Source organism: Charadrius vociferus, unplaced genomic scaffold, assembly GCF_000708025.1.
Source record: "Charadrius vociferus isolate BGI_N301 unplaced genomic scaffold, ASM70802v2 scaffold309, whole genome shotgun sequence".
NCBI classification, from domain to species: Eukaryota; Metazoa; Chordata; class Aves; order Charadriiformes; family Charadriidae; genus Charadrius; species Charadrius vociferus.
In genome coordinates, this window is record NW_009661370.1 from 1,977,143 (window position 1) to 2,002,391 (window position 25,249).

The following is a 25,249-nucleotide window of genomic DNA, read 5'->3' on the forward strand; positions in this document are numbered from 1 at the left end:
TTCCACTACTTTATGCAGATGTAACTCTGTTGGCTCAAAAGGAAATTTAGCTGGAGCTTCTCACTTCACTAAGCAGACAAGACCATTACACCTATTTGTTAGAACACCAGATTTGCAAGGCACAGATGCTTAACCAGTCACTTCATCCGCTCTTGTGAATAACCAGAAAAAGGAAGCTGTTAAACAGAACTGGTTTCAGATTACTTTAGGCAAAATTAAGCAGGGAAATAGCAGTCCATATTTGCAACTAACATTATAATTCACAATTATGTGGAGACACACAGAGAAATTTTTTCAATAATAACTAAAATTAGGCTTTTCACGTTAGATTTAGATTTTAATTTACAGACATGATTTTAAGAGGAATATAGTATCAGTGGGCATACAACACAAGCGGATCCATACTAGTCTTTCAAATAAACCATCGTAGTATTGCGAAATTGGTAGCTGCTTTTCCTTCAGTTTTACATCATAGATATATTCTAAACGGAAATATTACCATTTTTATGTATTTAGCCTTTCCAATACAGTAGTTTCTAAAAATTTTAGAGTGTAATAAGACAGTACAATGGTAAACATATCCCATTACTTCCACTTTGCTGGCAGGGATCTAAGACACAGACTGTTAAGACTGCCTCAAGCTTAAATAGAAAGACTCAGCAGAATAAGCAGTTATCCCTAAATGTCTCATACTTCAGGCTACAAATACACCTTTCTACTCCACACTATAATGGCTTTTCTTAGAGGACCTTGCCAGAAGTAAAACTTGTTTTATAAAATCAGTATTAACACACAATTTTTTCTATCTGAACTAAATTGATAAATTTCATTTCATTCATTGCAGATTAACATATTGCCTTTGCCTCCAAATAGAATTCCAACACACTGATTGAATAAACTAATGTCATCTGCAGAAGCATCTAAAAGTTGAAATGTGAAGAAAAGCAATTCTAAAACTCCTCATATTAAAAAGACCTCAGATTTTAAACAAAAGTCAATGTTATCAACCCACACATTTCTACAAGGAAACCTCACACAAATCTGTTCACACCACTTCTCTTGCTTTTCTGTTTCTACGGTTCTAAACTCCTCTGTGATTCTCCCTTGCTGGTCACAAACATGGAAGAACTTACCAGTGGCAAATGCAGCTGGCCTGATTTAGTGCTGGCAAAAGGCAGTTTGAGCTGGAGACTGGACTAGATGTTCTCCAGAGGTGGGTTTTTGTTTTTGTTTTCTCAAACATTTTCATGATCTTATGATCACAAGCAGAAGTGCAGAAATTCAAAGTCTGTCATTTGTAGGAAATAGCAAACATCAACCTTGTGATAAAATGTTTTGGAACTCTTAAGACCCATTAAGCAAGACTAAGATATTCAGCAAAGCTTTGCTTGTTTGTCTACTTGTTTTATTGCTTTCAGAATCACGTCACTGAAGATCCCAGTGAACATTAGTAAGAGCAATTTTCAACCTACTGGAAAGATGTTATCATGAAGCACCAACATGAACACTACCACAAGCCACAGCGCTTTCCTTTATCTAAAAATGGTAGGTCTTCAATTTCATAAAGCTGTATTGAAAAAGTCACATTGGCTTTTTCTACGCAAACAGTAATTTTGGTATTTTAAAGATAAACCTGAGGTCTCATCTCAAGACACGAGGACCTTTCCAGTGTAATATTTTCTTTATTTCTAGTGCATCCCCTTTTGTTTCTCCTCTTCAAAATATGCCTCAAAACAGATTTCAACAACAAAAGGAAACAGGTGGAGAGGACCATGGAAATTTTTAAGATCTTCCACTCCGTATTAGTATATTGCTGTCAAAAGGCACATTTCATAGAATCATAGAATGGTTTAGGTTGGAAAGGACCTTGAAGATCATAGAGTTCCAACCCTCCTGCCATGGGCAGGGACACCTCCCACTAGACCAGGTTGCCCAAGGCCACGTCCAGCCTGGCCTTGAACACCTCCAGGGATGGGGCCTCAACAACCTCTCTGGGCAACCTGTTCCAGTGCCTTACCACCCTCAGAGTGAAAAACTTCTTCCTAATGTTTAATCTAAACCTGCCCTCTTCCAGTTTATATCCATTCCCCCTCGTCCTATCACTACATGCCCTAGTAAAAAGTCCTTCCCCAGCTCTCCTGTCTCCAGCCCAGAGGTGCTCCAGCCCTCGGATCATCCTCGTGGCTCTCCTCTGGACACACTCCAGCAGGTCCACGTCCTTCTTATGTTGAGGATTCCAGAGCTGGATGCAGTACTTCAGGTGGGGTCTCACGAGAGTGGAGTAGAGGGGCAACTGATATGGTTGCAGTCAACCATCTGTACATCCTATCATCTCACAGCATTTCTATCAAGTCGCTTTGTGGCTGCAGCCACTTCCACGTTTTAAGAAGGCTATCTATTTCCCAGCTTTGCATATGTACGGAAGGAGAGCATACACTCCTGATGAAAAGCTACTTCCAAGAGTTTTAGAGTACATTATTATTTACCAGTTGATTTAGAAGAACCCCACTCACATACTGAGAAATTCAGACATAAGGCTTCTTTACTCAACAGAGCTTACCTATTTGGAATATGGCAAGACAGAGCAAGATAAAAAAAAAAAAAAAAGGCAGGAAAATGAAGCACAGGGACAAAGATAAGGCAAGAACAAAAATATTATGCTTTGGATGATAAGACACCCCAAGACACCAGAGGTCATAGGAAGGTGATTAGAAGCCAAAAATTTAGTCACTTCCCAAAAACTTACCAGCAGCCTTTACTAATAAAACTTTTCCAGTAGCATCACAAAAATTGGAGTTGTAAGTTATCTCTGGGCCTGAAAATGAAATAATCTAATTAAAAAGCATTTTATCCTCCTCTTGCTCCCTGGTGCAATGCAGACATGTTTGATGTAGAACTATTTCTAAGTTTGCAAAAAGATACAATCAGTCCTCCAGCAATGTACCCCCTACCTCACATAGATATCAAAAGCTCTCTATTTCCCTTAATTTTCAGCTGCTTTTGAGGAAATCATTCAGCTTTTCCACGTTGAATAATGGCTGGGTGACTGAACAAAGTGTAGATCAGTTTGACAAGTTACCATGAAACAGAAAAACAAACTTTTGAAGAAATGACGTTATGAGTGAGAGAATGCTACAGATAAGTTCCACAACACCAAAAGTACATGAAAACTACTATACAATAAATCAAGGGCTGAGGGTAGCTTCCAAATAAGCCCTCTGAAATTTTAATGTAAAGGTAAAGCACCATAAAGAGAAACGTCTCATTTCATAAGGGCCTGGGTTTTGACATGTCACAAAATAGACTACATAGTAAGAGCTCACAAGTCTAGAAAACTTAGCTGTTTTACCATATCTGCAAAAGAGTATCGAAAAAGAATTCCCCGAATCATCTGCCACTTTAAAGAAAAAAACAAACCACCAAAAAATTCCCCAAAACTATCCAGAGATGTTTACAGAAACAGAGGATTAAAAACTGTTTATTGTCCCTCTAAATATAAAGCTTATCTCTTCAAATGCATCTCTTTAGCTGCAGCTAGATTTTAATCGTGTACCTCACAGACTTTTATAAAAATCGATGATAAAACTATCATCTGGATAATCTTCCTGCTGTGTGTTTAAATGACTTGGAAAGTACTCTGTGTCCTTGGAATAAATTGACTCAAATACAAGAGCACAAGATAAGAAGAAAGATCGACAGTGTAATGTGCAGGTAAGCAGGCGAGCCAACAGACACTTATCAGTGGTAAAGTGGGCAGTTAAACATAAATACAACACAGCCTAAGATCAGTATACTGACAAATTAGAATGGCATCAACCACTAATTTAATGTTAATGAGCACACCTGCAAGAAAGTCATCAAACGACAAGTACTGCCACATGAAAGTAGCATTAATGAAAATCACTATCAACAAAATTTGGTTTATATCCAATAAACAAAGCAAAATTTTATAAAAATTCCTTTAAAAAATCAATTTGAAAATACCGATTCAGAATAAAATTTATATTGTCTAGTTTACAAAGCATAGCCAATTAATAGCTGGAAAAGATAGGAAGAAATTTTATTATAGTTAGGCAGTTGCATGATGGACCCTCCAGGGGGAAACAAACCAAGCAACCAACCTCCCCCCTAAAAAAAAACCCAACCAAAACTAGAAGTCACGAATAGCTTTTTATTTTCTTAGATCAAAACAAAAAAAGAAATTGCCTCTGGCACACTCAATTTCACCATCTCCTTGAGTGCTGATATTATTTCAGAAGGAAACTAATGAATCTCCAAATCCACACCCTTAGCTGTTGTACCCACCAGTTTAGAGCCCTGTGTGCTTTGTTCCTAAGCCTAACATTCAGCAGAGCAAGAGGAGGTATAAAAACCAGATCATGCTAAAAGTCAGCTCAGCAGCATGGTAAATTGCATCTGCTAGCTGTCGTATTAAAGATGAATTACATACCTTCATGGAACTACAGGAAGGTTCTAGAAAATACATAGCCATGTAGTCCTACTAATGAGTGGATCTGCCTTACCATTTTGGCATCATAAGTGCTCCGCATTGCTCTTAAGTCTGTCTCCTGCTAAGACTGAAAACCAGCCTTGTTAAAAACACACAAAAAAAAAAAAAAACAAAACAAAACCAACCCACACCTTCAGATGACTTCATAGGATACTAGAATAGTTTCGGTTGGAAGGGACCTTTAAAGATCATATAGCTTACGCTGACCTATACAATGTTATTCATGTTTGTCAAATTTCAGATAGTCATGCCTATGCAGTCACAGAAATGTTTTATTATCTTCTACTAACTGTAGTTAAGAATACTCCCCATATATAGTGCCAAAACATTTTCTAGCAATTTTTAAGACTTGACTACTGTATCAGGATCTTGTGCTTTGGAACTGTCATCATTTAAATATAATTTTTTTCATTTTATTCTGCAACTAGGATACTCTTGGATAGTAGATCTCTTTCAAGCATACACTGGCCTGTGTATTTACAGTGATTGGTCACTTACAGAATTACAGGACTGCTTGTTCTGACAAGTACCTGCAGGTAATATTTACATTTCAAGGCTTATGATGACCAAGAATTGAAATGGTGATTGCAAATGGTTTCACAGAGTCACTTGTGAAAGAATATAATTTTGAAACTTAAAAACCTCCCAAACAGAACAACAGTCAAGATCCTTATGGCAACTGCAAATAAGAATAACCACCAGTTCCTATATTTGAGCCCACAAATCTGCCTAACAAAAGTCAAAGCTCTTTGGGTAATTTATTCTTCTCCAGCAATATAATTTCACATAATGATAAAATATTGCCATATAAAGTTTTTTTCATGCTGTTTGAAATGCTCTAGCCTGACATGGAAATCCATCAATCCATCCACCACATTAGTGCTTGGAAAAATTATGTCATTTTTTTGAGGACACCTGCATGGATGAGACCCACATTTGAGCACATATTTCAAAGCAAAATCAAGGATGTACAGCTTAGTTTCTGGTCACCCACATAGCTCCTCTAAAATAAAAGCATTAGGAAAAAAAAAAGATGTACTAAAGTAATGGAAATCATTTTAAAACTTCGTGTAATATCGCAACTCAATTTAAAAACTGGAATTCAAAGTACTTCAAAAAGTGAAAGGAAATAAACACACTTCCTTTGAGGAAGTATAGTTGAAGTTACTCATGAAATAACGTATCAAACATTCTCCTTTCCTTTGTGTGTATTAAAAAAAAAAAAAAAAAGGCTCCTTCCTCTCAAAAAGACTCCAAAAAAAAAAGACAAAATTCAGAAACTGCAAATTCCATTTGAGGAACAGCAAATGGAAATGGATCTGGGACATTAGCACACCACTTTTAAGCCGTAAGATCCAACAGCACCCTGTAGAAAAAAATATAAATCAATTTGTCATGCTGTGAGATAAAAAGCACTTTCTCTTGCCTTTTTAGTGAAGCACAGACAATCAAAGACTGTGTTAATCTGAACTACAGTCTGGTGAGCACTTCAAGATACAAAAAAAATATAGATAGCCTAAATCGAAAAAGGCCCTTGTAGATTATTATTAAAATAAGCTGAGAGAGTTTTCTTGTTTAGAATTTACATTTCTATTACCTAAAAGTAACAAAGAGAAGTCATTGCTTGCAGTGGTTAAGAAGACATTTGGTTCCAACAGAGCTCCTATTAGTATCATAGAATGGTTTGGGTTGAAAGTCACCTTAAAGATCATCTAGTTCCAACCTCCCTGCCATGGGCAGGGACACCTCCGACTAGACCAGGTTGCTCAAAGCCCCATCCAACCTGGCCTTGAACACCTCCAGGGATGGGGCATCCACAACTTCTCTGGGCAACCTGTTCCAAAGTCCCTCCCCATCTTTCCTGTAGGCCCCCTTTAAATACTGAAAGGCTCCAATGGGTCCATGTCCTTTCTTATGTTGGGGGCCCCAGAGCTGGATGCAGTACTCCAGGTGAGGTCTCACCAGAGCAGAATAGAGGAGCAGAATCACCTCCCTCGACCTGCTGGCCACGCTGCTTTTGATGCAGCCCAGGATGCAGTTGGCTTTCTAGGCTGCAAGCGCACATTGCCAGGTCATGCTAAGCTTCTTTGGAGTTCTCAGCACAAGGACATGGACCTGTTGGAGAGCGTCCAGAGGAGGACCATGAAGATGATCAGAGGGCTGGAGCACGTCTCCTATGAAGACAGGCTGAGAGAGTTGGGGTCATTCAGCCTGGGGAAGAGAAGGCTCCGGGGAGACCTTACAGCGGCCTTCCAGTATCTGAAGGGGGCACACAATAAAGCTGAAGATGGACTTTTTACAAGGGCGTGTAGTGATAGGACAAGGGGTAGTGGCTTCAGACTAGAAAAGGGCAGATTTAGATTACATATCAGGAAGAAATTCTTTACTGTGAGGGTGGTAAGGCACTGAAACATGTTGCCCAGAGAAGCTGTGGATGCCCCATCCCTGGAGGTGTTCAAGGCCAGGCTGGATGGGGCTTTGAGTAATGTGGTCTAGTGGGAGGTGTTCCTGCCCATGGCAGGGGGGTTGGAACTAGATGATCTTTAAGGTCCCTTCCAACCTAACCCATTCTATAATTCTCATCAACCAACACCCCCAAGTCCTTTTCCTCAGAGCTACTCTCAATCCATTCTCCAGCCAGCCTGTATTTGTGTTTGGGATTGCCCCAACCCACCAGATTTTTCAGTCATGATTTGCCCTTAGTGAAGCCAAGTTGGTTGTCATCAATCACCTCCTTATTTTCCTGTGCCTTAGCAGAGTTTCCAGGAGGATCTGCTCCATGATCTTGCTGGGCACAGAGGTGAGACTGACTGGCCTGTAGTTCCCTGGGTCTTCTTTTTTTACCCTTTTTAAAAATGGGGATTGCGTTTCCCCTTTTCCAGTCAGTGGGAACTTCACCAGACTGCCATGACTTCTCAAATACGATGGAATAGTGGCTTAGTAACTTCATCCGCCAGTTCCCTCAGGACCCACAGATGCATCTCATGGATTTGTGCACCTTCAGGTCTCTTAGATGATCTTGAACCTGATCTTCTCCTACAGCCTTTGCCCTCTGCCGCTTGGGCAGTGTGGCTAGAACACTTGTTGGTGAAGACTGAAGCAAAAGAGTCATTGAGTACCTCAGCCTTCTCCATATCCAGGGTAGCCAGGTCTCCCCATTTCCTTACAGAGAGGCCCCACATTATCTCTAGTCTTCCTTTTATCACTGACATTCCTGTGGAAGCTTTTCTTCTCGCCCTGGATACCCCTGGCCAGATTTAATTCTATCTGGGCTTTAGCTTTTCTAACCTGATCCCTGGCTCAGTGGACAATTTCTCTGTATTTCTCCCAGGCTACCTGTCCTTGCTTCTTTTTTGTGTTTGAGTTTATCCAAGAGCTCCTTGTTTACCAATGCAGGCCTCCTGGCATTTTTGCCTGACTTCCTCTTTGTTGGGATGCATTGCTCCTGTGCTTGGAGGAGGTTATCCGTGAATAGTAACAAGCTTTCTTGAACCCCTCTTCCCCACAGGGCTTTATCCCATGGTTCTCTACCAAGCAGATCCCTGAAGAGGCCAAAGTCTCTTCTACTGAAGTCCAGGGTAGTAAGTTTGCTGTGTGCCCTCCTTGCTGCCCTAAGGATCTTGAACTCCAATACTCCATGGCCACTGCAGGCAAGACTACCCTTGACCTTCACATTCCCCACCAGCCCCTCCTTGTTGGTGAGAACAAAGTGCAGCGTAGCACCTCTTTGCAATATCACTTGCAATTGTTAGCTGATTTGCTGAGTTGTAGCTTTCACTGCAATATTGCTTGATTAATATAAACTTTTTTTTTTTGCACTCCCACAATGGAATTGGAATTCTTTTCTTTTTTTTACAAATAGTCACTGATGACATACTGCACTTGGAAACACAGGAAAAGTTATGTGCAAATAAACTGCTTTTCGTGTATATCACAATTCAAGAGCACCAACACTGTCAGCTGAGATGCTTCAATTATTCTGAGCATCACCAACTGATTTTCAAGGTGTCTGATTAATACTGTAAATATCATTAATCCAAGAGGATGTTCAAATTATGTCCAAAAATCACTCTGCTTCTGCTTTTTATTTAATAAGGTCTTTCACCTGCATTCATTTAAGATGATTGCAAAGTTCAAACTGCTGCATAGTCAGGCATCAGTTATAAAACCTGAGTGGAAGACAGGGGTAATAATCACTTGTTTGCTAAAGGTCATAGTTTTTAATGGGGCTTCTTAGATTACACTCACCAACATTCTCAGTCTGTACAAGTGACTATTTTTGGGTAACAGCCACGGACAGAATTCCTTCTTCAGCAGATTTAACCTGTTATATTTACCTCTGTTTTACTGATATGTTGTGGTTCACAGATTGTAGGCTATGTAAGATTTGTAAGACAAACCTTGTGTCTCTCTTGTTACTTTAGAAAAGGCAAAAATCAGAAGCTCTAAATAAAGTCCTTCATATCTACAACCAGATTAATTTGTTTTTTACTATGAAAACTGTTATGAGGTAATTTTGGTAACACACCAGCAAAATTAACAGCAAGTAATTACGAAAACATGATTATCTATACGTATATGTAGATACACAGATATTTTTTTTTTAAACAGATCATTGTTTTTTTACAGTGAATAATACAATGACCCTAATATCAGGGAATGACAGGGCTGCGCTGTTCAAATATTACGTTAGTTAAAAAAACTTGAAAGGCTGTTGAAGAAAGATAGGGGTCTGTAACAGAAGCCCCCAAAAGTTCAAGGAGTAGATGACAGTAGAGACTTTTGACAGTACCAGCACAGGACAGTACCTGGGCTGCAGGGCTAAAAATACAAATCATATATCATCAAATTCCTGGTAAAGGAATGAAACCTTGGGAGCTGGGTAAAAGGTAGCATATATAGTAAAACTTGGATACAAAATGGAACTTGGGGAGCAATGAAGAAAGAGCAAGCAAGATAACTGTGTTAGCAAACACAAATACAAGCAGATCCAAGAGCAATGAGGCAGAAATACTCAATTATGAACATCATACTCTTTCCATCAGGATGCAGATGTAATCCTTCACCATCCTTCTAGAAGATAACTTAGCACTATTGACCCAGGACCCTAAAGAGCCTAGAAAAGTTGAGCCTAACACCAGAGAAAGAAAGAGATACTAAACAGCTCATGCATATCAGTTTTAACTATACTAATACTTGGAATTAGCAATAATTATATAATTAGGGACATACATCTGAGTGTCTGTGTGGAGAATTCTAACTGGACAAATAAGAATTCGGATTAGATTGCTAATATTTTAATTAGGATATGAAAAAAATCTGCATGGGGTGTTTAGTTTGGTTCCTTGCTTAGGGAACTTGGCTAAACTTTCAATGTTATAAAATTATGCTAATAAAAGATTTTTACTAGATTTCCACACTGAACTGAAGCAGTGAAAATTGAACTAAAGACACAAAACCAAATGTATGATGACTCATTAAAAGTTTTTCTGATTGCAGAAGGAAAGGCTTGGTCAGTCTCAAACTAATTTGTCATATGCCTCTCTTGGACACAGCCAGAAACAGCACAAAACCAAACATAGCATCAGACTTAAAATCATGCACTGTCTAGGACCATGAGTCAACCTCATTAGCAGAGAGCCAGATTCTAACAAAACAATTTAAAGTTATATTGATTTTAGCGATATGACTCCAGAGTTGCCATTTATAATCCAAAAATACTCACAGCTTCTGAGACGTAAAGATGTTTCTGACAAACAAATTGGTTTAGTATCATGGATTTTAGAAGTGACATACTAAGGTGCTTCTAATGTTACTTGATAAAAGTTTATGAAAAGTGGAAAAGAAACTGGACACTGATCTAAAGGGAGGAAAATATTTTACATCATTAGCAAAGCTAATAATTCCAGAGCACACAGTCCTGTTAGTAGAAGAGGTAAATGAAGAGAGACTTCCAGAAAGAAATGCTGTACAGTTTTTAGAGGTGACACATGGGAATTGCTAGTTCAGAAGTAATACTTATCAAAAATTTGAATATATTTGAATCTTTTCAACAAAACATTACATGAAAAAATGACCGGGCTAAGTAGGAATGGTTATTAAATGCCCAAACCTGCTGATGCAGTTCTATAGAGAACATGTACTTTTAATAAGATAGTCTTTCCTCTACTGATTCTCTCCCTTCACTTAAAGGCAAAACACTTCTACGTATGGATGTAAGAAGTAATAATAAAAGAAAGAACCACGTTGATAAAACAAGGAACTATTTAAGCTTGGTGGGAAAACTTAGTCATAGCTAGAATACCAGCTGCAAACATGGGTACACATACACACACAGTCTGGGGAATTACATCCTGCTGGTGATAGCAGACGCCAACAATATCAAGCCTCACTAGGAAATTAAAAAAAACAACCATGACTGCCAAGCAAAAGAAACAAATAAGCCAGTTGTTTTGCAGGTCTACTCATGTTTCACAGGAATACTGTGTACGAAGCTGCATACGTTCATTGAAATCATCGCTATTCATATTAAACTCACACTATCCATATGAATGAGGATTGAAAAACTGGACTTTCTGCTTCAGCATAGTGAATGTTAGGATACATTGCAGAGAGGTCCAATTACAGTATCGCTTAAAAAATTAAAGCTTAGGGAAAATACAATGTGGATTAAAGTCCCTTCAGTTACACATGTCACAATACTTATTCAGCGTTCTGACTAGTTTTATATTGCTGGAAAGGCAAATCTCACAAACATGGCTCCCAGACACCGCTTTAGTTACAGATATCCTCTGTTCTTTTAGTGGCACAAAAAGATCTGCTTTTGGATTCCACAGAATGACACATTATTTCAAACACAGCATTTATAGGCATTGCAGAGTGAGGTTAGGCTGCTGTGGTTAGAAAGCACAAAATGCCATTCTGTCAATAAAGGTCAGCACTTCCATTATTCTAGCTTGTTTCAGCACATGAGTTTCCCCGAGACAATTTACAGGAAATGGAAGGGAAAATAACCAAAGCATTGGAAAAAAATGTTACAGATGCCATCTGGTCTTCACAGATGGGCCTATACTGTAGGTCATGTGCATCTCCTTTCTATGGGTTATGACAGGGTGTCATAACTCACAGAAGAATTCGAAGCAGGTAAAGAAACAGAAGTAATGACTCTAGAAAGTATACTACCAGCATACCACGTGGAGATTTAGCCACTGTATCTCCACTTAACACTCCACTGGGAGTCAGACAAAGTTCTCCAGGCTGATGAAACCAAAAGGGATATAAAATCTGTTAGTGAGAAAGTCAAAGGTTAGGTCTGTAACGAATCACAGTGGAATTGTGAAAAACAACTGGAAAAAAGGTGTATAAGAAAAATAAGGCAATATTAATTATTGCAATACTGCCATCACTATAATATACGCTGTCCAAAAATGTAATTAATCTTATCCTCAGTGTCTCTTCATAATCCAGCCAAATTACCTTCAAATTACAAATAGGAAACAGAGGCACAAAATTACTACCCTTTTGTCAACAGGATAGCAAAACCATGATTCATATCCATGTTCCCACTGCCCAATTTTCTAAATGCAATACTTGATTTTAGATACCCTCCTTGCTCTTAAGTAAACTGCATTCTGGTAACATTACAAGAATTCTCCAGTCATGAGGAATCTACAATTTTTACGGCACTCCACAAATGAAGACTTTCTGTGGTTCCAATCTTCCCACTCAGAGAAGTGGGGAGGGGTTGTTTACTTTTAAGAAAAATGCTGTTTCATGTACTATTTAAAATAATACCCATCACTTACTTATCTGCAGCCTAAGGCGTTAAGCACAAAGTGCCTGTATGCCTTTCAGCTTGCTTGATATGGAGTGATTTATTCAAAATCATTCAGCAGCACAAACTAGACTTAACCTTCCGTCTCCCACACTCAGAGTCTCCCTCTGCATTGATCCCATCCCATCTTAAAGGGAGGCAGTCGGCTGAGATCTGACAGATTAGAAGAGTGATGTAACAGACCACTCATCACAAATCATCCTAGCATTAGCAAAAAGTATGGCTACTATTGCATTTCAGTATAACATGCTATGTGCCACTGCTTTTCCACTATGCTTTAATGCAAATTATATCCTCAAGACACCATCCATCTTTTCCTTCAGGAAAAAGGTGTTACACTGGCTAATGACTATTATCTCATTTATTCTCACTTGTCAGAAGTCATTCACTGCATTAATAGTTAATGTTACAATTGATATGTCGATTATGAAAACTTATTCAGCTTGTAGAAGGGCAATTCATTCAAAAGTCATCATGGCATTTACTTGCTTTGAAGGGAAGATGGAAAATATAAACAAAACATAAGGTTTCATCTAATTCATTCTACAATACAGCCTACGCAGATTCATAGAAACATTTAGGTTGGAAAAGACCTTTAAGATCATAGAGCGCATATGTAAACTTAAGACTGCCAAGTCCACTACTTCAGTGGAAAAAAGCTGGAATTCACACCTCTAGCACACTACCACCAGGACACAATCGCATAAAAATGTCTGTAGCAATTCACTCACATAGGAAACATGTGGTACTACTTTTCAAGGAATTAACCTTAATAACGTCAGTAAGAACAGCAGTTACTCTGCACTTAAGGCCACATAAACAATGTAAAATTTCACCTTTACTTCTACAAGGTAAATAGGAAAGAACTTAGCTTAAAAAAAAAAAAAGGGGGGGGGGCATCCCCTCAAGTGCATGTACTACATACTTCAAATGTTTGCAAAAGTACCTGTCCCAAGGAATAGCTAACAATACAGTAACCCAGCACACTGAACAATTATAGAAACACTCTGAAGTCTAACTGGCTAATACATAAACATGTAAGTAGTCCACCTTGTAAGTACTATTCAAGATAGCTTGCAAAAAACACAGGACAAAAATATTTAACTGTAATAAATGGTACGGCTAAAACTTAAATTTATTCTAATATGTTCATGTCAACTGTGGACTACTGAGCTAAAATCCATTTACTATGTCTATATGGATTATATGAAAAGGTCAAAAAGGTGGGATAAGGGAGAAAAGTAAGAACATACAGAAACATATTTCATCTTGCTAAGGCCTGTCAAGATTACAAAGAACAAAAACACTGACATTTGGACAAAATCACATGAACGACTGTGAATTTGTAGCAAGCTTCACTTCCATTTTGGTGATCCTCAAATACTCTTCCAAAGCTGATGCAAAGTCCGTTCCATGCATTGAAGGGGAAAATGGAAATTACCTAGTCCCAGCCTCTTCACATTAGTCTCCCTAAATCACTCTACCACTTCTTATTTTACTCTTAAATTTTAAAATCTATGCACAGAAATTATCTTTTCAGTTTGCCAACAGAACGCTAAGCCCAGCAGCCTCCTGTGTGTGAGACGAGTGCAGGCAACAAACAGCAGTGTTTAGGCTGGCTGACGAACGTGTGACGGCCAGTAGAGGCTTCCCACCCTGGGAACTGCAAAACAAGCACCAATGAATTAAAGCCACCATCAAAAGACTTGATCAACAATTTGACCAGGACACCAACATCAACACCTAGCTTGGCAGACACTGTTTATGAGCGTTCAGCACCAATGTGGGATGTTTGCTCAGTACCCAGGGGAAAGAGCACCACCTAGTGAATCTCCAGCACCATTTCCAGAAGCAGCTCCACAATCCTGGTGGTCTCATTCAACCCTGCTTATCCTGCCATATTCGCCGGACAGAGCAACTGATGGTACGGCTCACATGAAGACAAACATATTGCAAGTGACAGAACAATATGATACTAAATATTTTTCTTCCAGCGCCTCATATTTAGCGTTTTGTCCTTGAACCTACACCATGTCCTTTAATATTGCCAAGAATGACAAAGAATAAGCCCCATAAAATTATGTACTTAAACTAACACCCTTCCAGACAACATGAACTGATATCTCATCATTTCTTCATTTGTCTTCATTTAGATAACAGACATCAGTGAGTTGGAAGGAACAGTAGAACCTTCAGAAGCAATCCACAGTTACACATTTATACCTGTACAAAACATTTTCCATAGTTTAAAGTAAGAGGTCTCAAACGTTGGAATACAGAACTAGAAAGGATTCTCAAGTCTAATGTCCTGGAATGAAGGTTAGCCCTCAGTTTCTTGACAGAAAAAGAACCTAAACCAAAAGAATCCCTGAGACAATAGCACTGGCTATGGCCTCCCTGACCAACTACGTACAAAGTTTCTATTAAAAGGTTAATGGCATGACAACTACAGATGCATCAACACAGATAAATAAAAACACAACTATATAAATAGAACACATCCCCATACTTTTCTTCTGAATGTAGCTCAAAACAAGATACAAACACTACCTCAATGTAAGAGCAGGACAGTGTGTTTAGTAAACAGCTCCACATAAGCTTCAACATCCAAACGTAATGCTATAAAAGCAGAGTTGATGGTAAAGAGAAAGCAAGATAAGAACTATTTTTTTCCCACTATAAATGAACCTAAGTGATTCAGGTCACAACTGTCTGTAGAACAGAACAGTTGCTTAAACTCTGAAAATATTTTCCTATAGCAGAGATACTATTCTCATACTAAAGGTTTTTAAGAAACAAGCGCAAGCAAAGCACCATTTCATTTATCCCTGTTTTAAACAAGCCAAAGGTATTTCTCCTTTCTCTTGGAAACCAAACCAATGCATTAGCCATCCTGGGCATTAGTATGGCTTGTCTCCCCTGTTGGACACTGGTGTTCGCTCCAGACGACAGGAGCCAGAATGTAAATGTTTCATTCAGGTAGTGTGATGATTCCACAGAGTAATAGATATGATTTACGAAAAGGTACTAAAAACCTTTAGCTCCTAGTGACTTGAATGAGATTTGTGGTTGCTTAGTAACTCTTAAAAAAAAAAAAGAAACATTTGAAAGCTAGTAATACTGTGAACAGCTGGGTAGAACTCTTGTTGTTTATAGTATTCTAATTGTCTAAAACTGCATTCCTATGACTGTAGTACTTTACCATCTCATGTAGTACTTTGACAAATTTCAGGTACTCTGTACAAAGTAAACAGTTGATCTTCACAGAATTTCACTAAGATGAGTTTAGTTGTACTGCAGATCAGCTATTCTATAGATGACACAGCTAAAATAAAACTACTCAAGTCACACAGAAATCAGCATAGCCCTGTATGATAGCATTATTAATACACCAAGTTTTCCATTTGCTACTAAGAAGCCATCCTGGTTTACAATTTTGCACTTATTCTTCAGACCACACTTACATGCCTGCAGCACGAAATGTGCCAACATCGGGGATTTTGTGGTACAGCAACGAACTGTTCTATATTTTCTCCTCCATACAGAAAAAAATTGTACAACTTAAAGAGACGTCTTATCGCAAAAATACCTGCCTCAAGTTTGTGTAATTTTGATGGTTTATCATTAAGCTTTGTCATTCTTCTTGTTGATATTGATTCTACATCAAATGTAATAGTATGGCTCCTGCTGATATTTAAGAGATGCCATGAATCTACAGCTGAGGGCAGAATCTAGCTCACAGAAGATTAATACCTCTTACAGTTCATAGTTCAGAGAAGTGTAGGTGTTAAGAATCACTAATATGTCATTCAAAAGGCATTCAGTAAACTGCTTATTCATCCTGATATAAAAGTAGATCAGAAAAACTGTGGCTTTCCACCAGAACTTAGGGCTCTTTAAATAATACAAGCTTTCTGTTCATGTTTATTCAATTTTTGATCAATTATTAATCAATAATCAGATTACAATAAAAGTGGGCCTGGCATAATACACCTTCCAAAATATATTCTATGGGGGTTGTACGTATATTTTCTTTTTTTCTGTGGGTTGCTCTTTAATCAACAACGAACAGTCTCAAAGCATAACAGCCACAAAAGCAGCATGCCAGTAAGATTCCTGACCCCACAGTATCTATCGTGAAAGCAGACCCACCCCACTGCCACAGCTTGTCGCATGGCAGCAGGACTCTGCACTGCTACAAAGATATCTATAACTGCTAATCCGTTTGTTAGATTAGGCTACTGAAATATTGTAAGTGCATATGCATGTACATACATGTACATTCACATTATACAACCACCTACGTCATCAAGAATAACTGGAACAGGAAGAAAAAAAAAAATCCTTCGCTGTTAGAGGGAACAATTTTCACTTTCAGCTAGATAATCCTTGTACATCTGAACTGCACGGTGAAGAGATCCTCTGTGCTTGCTATGTTTTCCTCTGCGGTACAATCCTTCCCCCCTAGAGGAAATCAAACAGGATTCAGCACAGGTCAAAGGAAGTAGAAAGCAAACATACAACTCCAGCAGAATTGATGCAGAAGAGTTAATACAGCTTCAAAATTCCCATTTTACCCGTTTTCGGTAAAATCGGTACAAGAATGCCAGGAGAATGATGATTTCACTGTGATGGGAAAATTTCTATCTGGATGGTCCTTGGGATCTATTCAGCTCTTTCTTAAGGTGCTTCAGAATTAAACTAGCACATCTTTGATATGAATACAATGTGATAAATTCTCAGAGACTTCCCCAAAGGATTTCTCATTTGAATGACACTGTAGATCCAATACACTTCAAATTTAATTTAACGGTTATCAAAGATGTCCTCAATTGAGTAGAAACAGCGCAATTATTAAAATCTTGAAAAACGGGCATCTTCATCAGAAAACTATGGAAAAAATACACATTATGGCGTCACCTCTCCAGTTCCGATTCATCAGCAATAAACTTGTAGTCATGTTTGAAGGAAGAGCAGGCAACAACAGTAAGAAAAAGCAAGAATGAAGTCTCTGGCTTTTGATGCCCTGATCACCTTCACAGATAAAGCAGCTTCTCTGAAACTCAGTCCACAAAGCTGTCTTCTCAGAGATACACAGAGCATTACAAAGAAATTGAGAGAGATCCATGGCAGCATTTGACAAAGAAGCTTTCAAACATAAATACACACACACAAGCACAAAACAGGCCCCAAATTTTAGGAGACCAAGTAGTCCAAATGCCAAGCTCCCATCCCTGCCAATTAAGAAGTCTTTATGTTATCTAGTAAAAGCTTCACTAACAGTTAGAATGGCTTTATGAGATGGTCCTATACCTGTTCCCACAGCTCTGCTTCTTGGCCAGCCCCCTCTCCTGTGCTGATGCCAGGCATTTCTCACTCTCCAGATGAAGTTACAGTTCCCAACTCCGCCTCTCAGACAGTTCAGCTCCAAGGACTAATGCCCCCTGTGGCTTCCCAGCCAACCTCATTCCCGCTATTTCTATTCCAGTTACTCTTATAATCAACATGTACTTTAATAACTAGCTCAGCCTTTTTATATCCATTTTTTTTTATCGTGGCAATTGAGACGAAAACCAAAATTCTTGGCTGATCCCTCCACCGTGGAAAATTATAGATGTACCTTTTCTTCATTGCACTGTGACCTCAAAGTTTCATTTGAAGTTTCATGTTTTTCTATAGTGGTCAATCTTCTCCTACTAATCCCTCACTCAAAGTTTTTTTTCCCCTTATTCATTTTTGTAAGCTTCATATTACCACTATTAAAATCTAGGCTTTTCTTGCCTTGATCAAAGTCGACAAAAGGTATCCTCCCACATTTCCAACTTCTTCCCCCGACTACTTCAATCTGAAGAAAAAAAGAAAAAAAGGCATAATGGAAGCCGTTCCAGGTTGTATTTTGCAACCTCAGCCTTAATGGCTTCCTCCTTCTGTAGAAAACAGTTTGCTTATTTTACAACAAAAAGGATTTTTAGCTTTTCCACTGCTCTGACCTGCCATTGTCATGCCTCAGTTTACCCATCTGTAACACAGAGAATAATTATATACACCTCTTTTGTAAAAGAATTATTTTTTTAGAGCTATAGTTGAAAACTAGCTATGGTTCACACTATAATTACATATCTGCAGTCTTTACCTTTCGCCAAGACTCTGTCTGAAAAGTTTTATAGCACATAAAAAACAATTAAATATATTCTGCTGCTGACTTTATTCTGCTCTTCCTAGGCTTGACCTGGGATTTAGATTTGTAAATGGACTTCATAAGCCCGATTTCTTCTCTTTTAGCAGCTTTTACAGTCTGATTTGAAGAAGCTGGTGTAGTGCTTCCTATACTAAAAATTACAACTATGCTTTAATTGCTTTGTGATTCCTGAATTGGGAAAACAGCCACAATTTAACAAGTTATATTTACATGCAAGTATTTTAATGTAGCCTCATTACAGTTCATACCAGCTTTGGTGGGAATCTGTCAAATGTTATCGCATGATAGAGGTTACCACAGTCCACAAAGCATGTTGTAAATCTGAAGTAAAAGAAAACAAAACTCAAAACTCCCAAACAAACAATTTCTGACTCTGTATTGCACGTCACTATCAATAGCATCATTGTTTCCATAGCTACAAATGTAGACTGCTTCAAAGGAAAGAAGCAGAGAAAGTGAAAATGACAATGCACAATCAAAACAGGCACATACAGTTTTCAGACAGCACATGTGGGATGGAGAAAGGAAGTAACATGGTGGCAGCGAATTCTGTGGGGTTTTTGCATTTGACAGTAATGCCAGTGATTCGAGCACATCAAGCTCAGAACAGTAAGCAGCAGTAAACCTCTCACTGCAGTATCACTTGATACATTTCTACACCTAGTGGAAGGAAGAGGAGAACAGAAAAGACGGAAAATACCTGCAGGAATCACCAAAGCAAATATACAGAGCAGGTGCCCTTCTCGCAGACCTAGCCTCCTGCAGACTCAGATGGACATATTTTCAACCAGCTTTCCCTGGCATTTTCAGTGGTTCTGTACAGTTGTGAAGACGACCAAACCCTTTATACTGCTTTTATCACAAGTTATGCCAAAACATACGTGCTACACCAAGTACTAACAATAACCATTCCAGGAGAGGATACAGCATCAAAGTGAATCACAGCACAGGGGGTAGATACAAAACATGAATGTGAGAGCGTACAGGGAAACATGCAGTCTGAGCACATGAAAGGCACTCCACAGCAGCTATCAACTATTCTGTCCTTCAGTATTAAGTTCCTGCCCTCTAAATATTACCTATGTAATAGCTTATTTCACTATGAACCAACTACTCTGGAACTACGACAACATCCTCATAATATTCATACTGGAAAGGGAGGTAAATTCTGTTCTTCCTACAGCTGGAATTCCTGAGGTCCACAAATATGGACCTTTCTCCATCAGTTCTATAATGACGGGTGTTGGAATAAAACCAGGACCAGCATCCAAGATTTGCAACAGTACCACTCTTCTTCTCGGAAGAAGAAAATGCATAATGTAGACATATATTGTCATTTTTAAAAAAAAGGAAAAAAAAAAAAACACCAACATAAAACCACTTATCTCTAGTACCTTAGAGTACCCTGCCATTTTCAATGTAGTAACAAACTCAGTATCTTACACTGAGAGCAAGATGCCTCCATAGGCTGTGATGGTATACTCAGAAACACATAGTACCAGACTAATTCTGCTCTTATCAAAGCGAGTGACGGCACTTAGAAAAATTCCAACTACCGTGTCCTTCCATAGTCTCACAGGATCTAAGTGATATAGTTACCTGTGATATCATTTTCTTCCAACAATCTTTTTTAAGGGAGCAGTTGATCAAACCCACATGAGAACACAGTACTATCTGCACACTACACTAGAAGTCATCTCTGGTACCAGCAGAGGAGACGAAAATGGTTATGAGAAGATGGTGGTCGCTATTTCCTCAAATGTCACTGCATGGCTATTGCTCCTTTACAACAACATTTGCTAAGTAGCATGCTTTGGAGGCATAGTTTTATGAAGAATATCAGATCACGCTGAACTAAGAAGTAGCTTGAGATTACAAATTCATCCTTTTGCTATACATGAGTACTGGCATATATGACCTTCAACAATTGTCACAAGAACAGAACAAACACCTCATTATCTTCATTACAGCATTGAAAGCCCCAACCGTTAGTAATTCTAATAAGCTTTGGCAAAAGCTATTTTAACACTTGGGGCAGTGAGGAAGGTAGAGAATCAAAGTCGCAGTCACAAGAATATTACTATTCAGACAAGGCTAATCTTATTTCTACAAAAATAAAGCTATCATCTCTCAAATGAAGCTAGTTCAGACAGCAATACAATAACCATTAAACTTACAAATTAGAGCTCCTAATCCTTGCAGCATGTTTGACTAAAAAAAGTAAACAAAGCACAGACCAGAAAGATAAACAAAGGTTTAGCAGGACCAGCAGTATGTCTAAAATGGAAGTTCCTCGAAGACAACTCTTACTTTTTTAATTATTTGCACCATGCACAAGATTAAAATAAAAGAAAGAAAAAAAAGGCAGGTCAGGCTCTGAAAATTAGAAAAGCTGCACAATATAGGCCTTACGTTACATGTCAAGTTACTCCTTTAAGACCTATCTTGCAGCAGTAAGTTATTGTTGCTGAAATCCAAGACTTCTGTATGAGCAACTTGTGATGTTAAAATACCATGGATTCTAGCGTCTTATCTCTTTTAACTGCTGACTGGAATGGACTCTGTTGAAGAGGAAGTAAAAGCAGGGGGGTTACATTTTTCATGTTTGCCTCAGGCTACTAAAAGAAAAATTCAGGACTTTTTCCAAGGTATGTCAGTACCAACGATGTGTCACATGTCATTACTTTATAATTAGGCTGATAGCCAAAAAGAATAATGCAGCTGACATTCTATTACAATAAAAAGTATTCCCTAAGGCATAGAAACACTGACACAAGCATCTTAAAAGGCAGTGTAAAAATGATATAAGGAACTATCTATCTGTGCTGCTGTCTTTTCCATCGCAGATTCAACTAAGTAACTCTAAGTTATTCATGCATTGAATATTTAATTATCCTATGCTGATTTAAAGAAAATATTTCATATCTGAAAGCAAAATGCAATGAAACCCTTCTTTGTCTTTGAATACAAACTACTATGAGAATATTATGCTATCTACACTCTGTATTACTCTAGATTACAATTTGATAATCCATCTTTCTTCACAAACCAAATACATTTTTAAAAACTAGAAAAAAATAGAAAAGAAGAAAATTTGCAATTTACTTGAAGTGCAAAAATGATTCTATAATGATTCAAGCCTTAAATACTGAATTTGTAAACACCACAACTTCATTCTGTATAAGATTTTCTATAAAGTGCTTCTGACAGAATCAGGATTTAGGAAACCCAGGGCTGTAACTCCATGTCGTTTAGAACGTGCTTAGTTCAGGTGTCTAAAAGTTAGACAGACTAGTGGAATTACCAGATTACAAAATTGTGGTTTATAGCCAAAGTAATGGTCTTCACTCAGCATGGCCAAATTTTAGTTCTTTGTTAACACAACTAGTAAGAGCTGTCCCATCTATCCCTTGCAGATACATGTTACAAAATATGTGCTATTCCATGTATCAATGTTGTATATACTACTGGAAGAAAGCATTTCCACATTTGTGGGTTTGGGCAACCTTATTCAAAATATAAGACTTCGAATTCAGTTTTATTCTGAAGCTAGCCAATAGCACATTTACATTTTTTTCTAACAACTATTAATACTTCTCCAGTTGGCCAAAAAAAAAACCAAAAAAAGTCCTTCATGAAGCTGGCAGATCTAGTTCTTTGTTCACTCTGCGCAGCGCTTTCATTTCCAACACAATGACAGACAGAGGAGTATTGTGTTTTCAAATGTATTACAAGGAATCCTGTGATTTAGCTGTTGCTATTGAAGAATTATATTCAGAGATGATATATTCTGATGTGAAATTATTTCTACTTAACTATCCTCTTCTTACGTTCTAGAGACAGAATTTATAACACATTTGATTACAGCAGTATCACACTGCAGAAAAAGGCAGGTAACTTTTAAAAAAGTCATCTATTATTTGTTGCCCATTCCTTGAATACTGCCAAAGGAGGGACTACTTAGTTTTGTCTCTGTACTCTAACACTAGTGTGCACAATTTTGAATGATCTTTTGATTCACCATGCTACAAAAATAAATTGACAGGTACAAACCCAAATATGGCAACTAATGCTGTAGAAGGTCAGAATTCTTTGGAAGTTTAATACTCAGTGCACCACTTCCACTTCAGCAACAACAAGAGAAGGACCACTGCTGCACTGGTAGACACAAACTGGTATCATCCTTTTACCGCTGATTTGCGGAGAACTGAAAAGGTGTTTGATGCTTTGATTTGCTGCACATACACCTGAGGTTTTGTGTCCTATCCCCGTTCCCCATTTTCAAATTTCTCCTGCATCACCAGGATTCTCATCACTTGCCTCAGCAGTTCCATTTCAATCTGGAGGCTGCTCAGGGGCAATGTTAAATATTGGCATGAGGTCACACTAAATATAATGGGTCACAAGCTTGACCAGTTCCTCAGACAAAGTCACCACGGGAGAAGAGAAACAGTGTCTCTGTGCTCCCCCTTCATATACTAAATAAGCTGAGAAAAGACTTCTTTCTCAGCATGGAAGTACATGACAAATGTGGAAAGATTTTATTTAGAAAAATCAAAAAGCTATAATGAACAATATGAGCTTTGATATATTGCTTTTAATATATGCAACATACTTTCACATATAAATTCATGCATACAGCTGCATTTTGAAACACACTTGCGGTGTTAATGGCAAGGTAACCTCGTATTTTTCTAGATGTGCATTCTTACATAGATGGATAACTAAGGTTAAGTTCATAAATTCACTACCTTACGTAAAAAGAGCCTAATTTTTCAAATAGAAAATACAATCAACTAACTGAAAATCAGCAACACATTTGAAAATAGGAAGAGAAAAAAAGCATGCATCAGACTTTGACTTGAGACTATTTTTTAATTTCTCGGAAAAGAACACTTAACCACAGTTACTGGTGATACCTCACTTCACCTCAAAGGCTAAACTGACTATGTCAGATGCCTTCTATTACAGTTAACTTGCAAAAAGAAAAGTCAATGCCTCTAACAAAGTAAAGATATTGATTTTTTTTTCCACCTGATAAAAACAACCACAAACAAGTTAGAAAGCACTGTGTTCTAGGAATAAACAAGTAGTTGCATAAGTATGTATTTCAGTTTGTGACAGTAAAGTTATTTTTCTCCCTTATCACTAGAATTTATTTTGTTATTCTTTTTTGAGAAATGCAATTAAATCTTTACAAAAAAATAAATGTATAAATGCATCTCAAAATCCCCAAGCATTTACGGTCACTTAAAGGAAAGCACAGTGGCTAAATAAGCCCCACTACTGGAGTTCAATGTCTGGAAATTTGTATATTGATGCTATTAGAATAACTGCATTAAAAGTCCTTCCCACCAAGAATCCCTGGAGTGTGTGTGTTTGGTTTTTTTTTAAGTTGTGGCAACTGCAGATAAATAATATCTTTAATCAGTTTTTGCCCTTATATGAAATAAGTTAATGGTTCAGACTTCCCTGCGCTCTGAAAATCTTTGCCCGGAGACAGAAATACAAAATATTGTCTTATACAGTTAATATTTAGCTCTAAAATATATTAAATCATTTTACAAATAGATTTTATAGGTGAGCACTTTAACTCAAAACATATTCCAGTCTCTGGCACATCACCACCATCACATATCATATGTATCAATGCTGAAAGTGAATGAAATGCATCAAGTACTTCAAATTGAAAACAAACTGTTTCTGAACATGATGTAAAGTTGACATGTGTGCATATTTTACCATTTAAAACAACAGATCCAGTAATTTCTTAAAACAGGAGTCCCTAGTAGTACCTGGGATATAGATGTACTATGCACATGCCATTTAAACTGCATTAGGCAGCACAAATGTCAACAGACAGAAAACATTCCAAATTAGTGGCAGGTGATCATGTTCTGAAATCAGACCGCTCTGGTCAACGCAAAGCACAGCAGCAGCATCTATTCATGAAGTTGGAGAGAAACAGAAAAAATAATGGCCTCACTTGCTAGGCAAAAAAGTCCAGTACCTCACCATTTCCTGAAGTCCCTTCCTCAGCTTTTGAAAAACACAAAGGCTTACCTTTCTGTATACCAGCATGTTTGGGGATTCATCAGCCACCCCATTGCTGCTTTGCCCATAATTATTTCCTTGTGCCATGTCCCACGAATTTGATCCGCTTTTGAACGTTGCACTGTAAAAGGTAAAAGTGGTTTCAGTAAGACATCACCTCAGGTCTCCTTCCTTCTCTGATGATTAATGGACCCGACTTTCTACCAACATATTACCAGAATCACTGTATGCCCTTACTCGACCGATATTTACATCAGAGCAAAGCTACTAATTCACCATTTACTGTCATTACTCTCTTTTGCCTGTAAATAATGAATGTAATATGTTAATTTAATTTAGACGTTAATGAATTGTCACTTCGAATAGCTCCCTGACATACCACTAACAACCATATCATGCAGACTCCTCCTCACAAAGCACTCCTTCCTCCCCTGCACAGGCTTCACCAAGGGATGATCCGCACTTTCCAGACCACAGCTTTGGGAGGACTGACTCGGCCCACGACTGCGTATTCAGCACTGCCCTCTCCTCTCAGCTCGGGCCACAGCAACTTTCGCAACCCTCAAACGCACAAAAAGCAAACCAGATGCTTTAAACTTCTCCTTAATTCACCAGCACGTGTGTGCTCTTACACATATGCGAGGGAGGGAAG

At 38.1% G+C, this 25,249-nt stretch overlaps 1 protein-coding gene across 2 annotated transcripts in view; it reads right to left on the reverse strand.

Annotated features, from left to right (window-relative positions):
• RGS7 (regulator of G-protein signaling 7) overlaps positions 1–24,713 on the reverse strand; it is a 256,859-nt gene extending 232,146 nt beyond the window's left edge. For both annotated transcript variants that reach the window (XM_009893635.1, XM_009893636.1), the window contains exon 1: positions 24,607–24,713. In XM_009893635.1, coding sequence (XP_009891937.1) covers positions 24,607–24,684 — 78 coding nt within the window. In that variant the 5' untranslated portion in view covers positions 24,685–24,713. The remainder of the gene's footprint in view (positions 1–24,606) is intronic.
• Between the last annotated feature and the right edge of the window lie 536 nt (positions 24,714–25,249).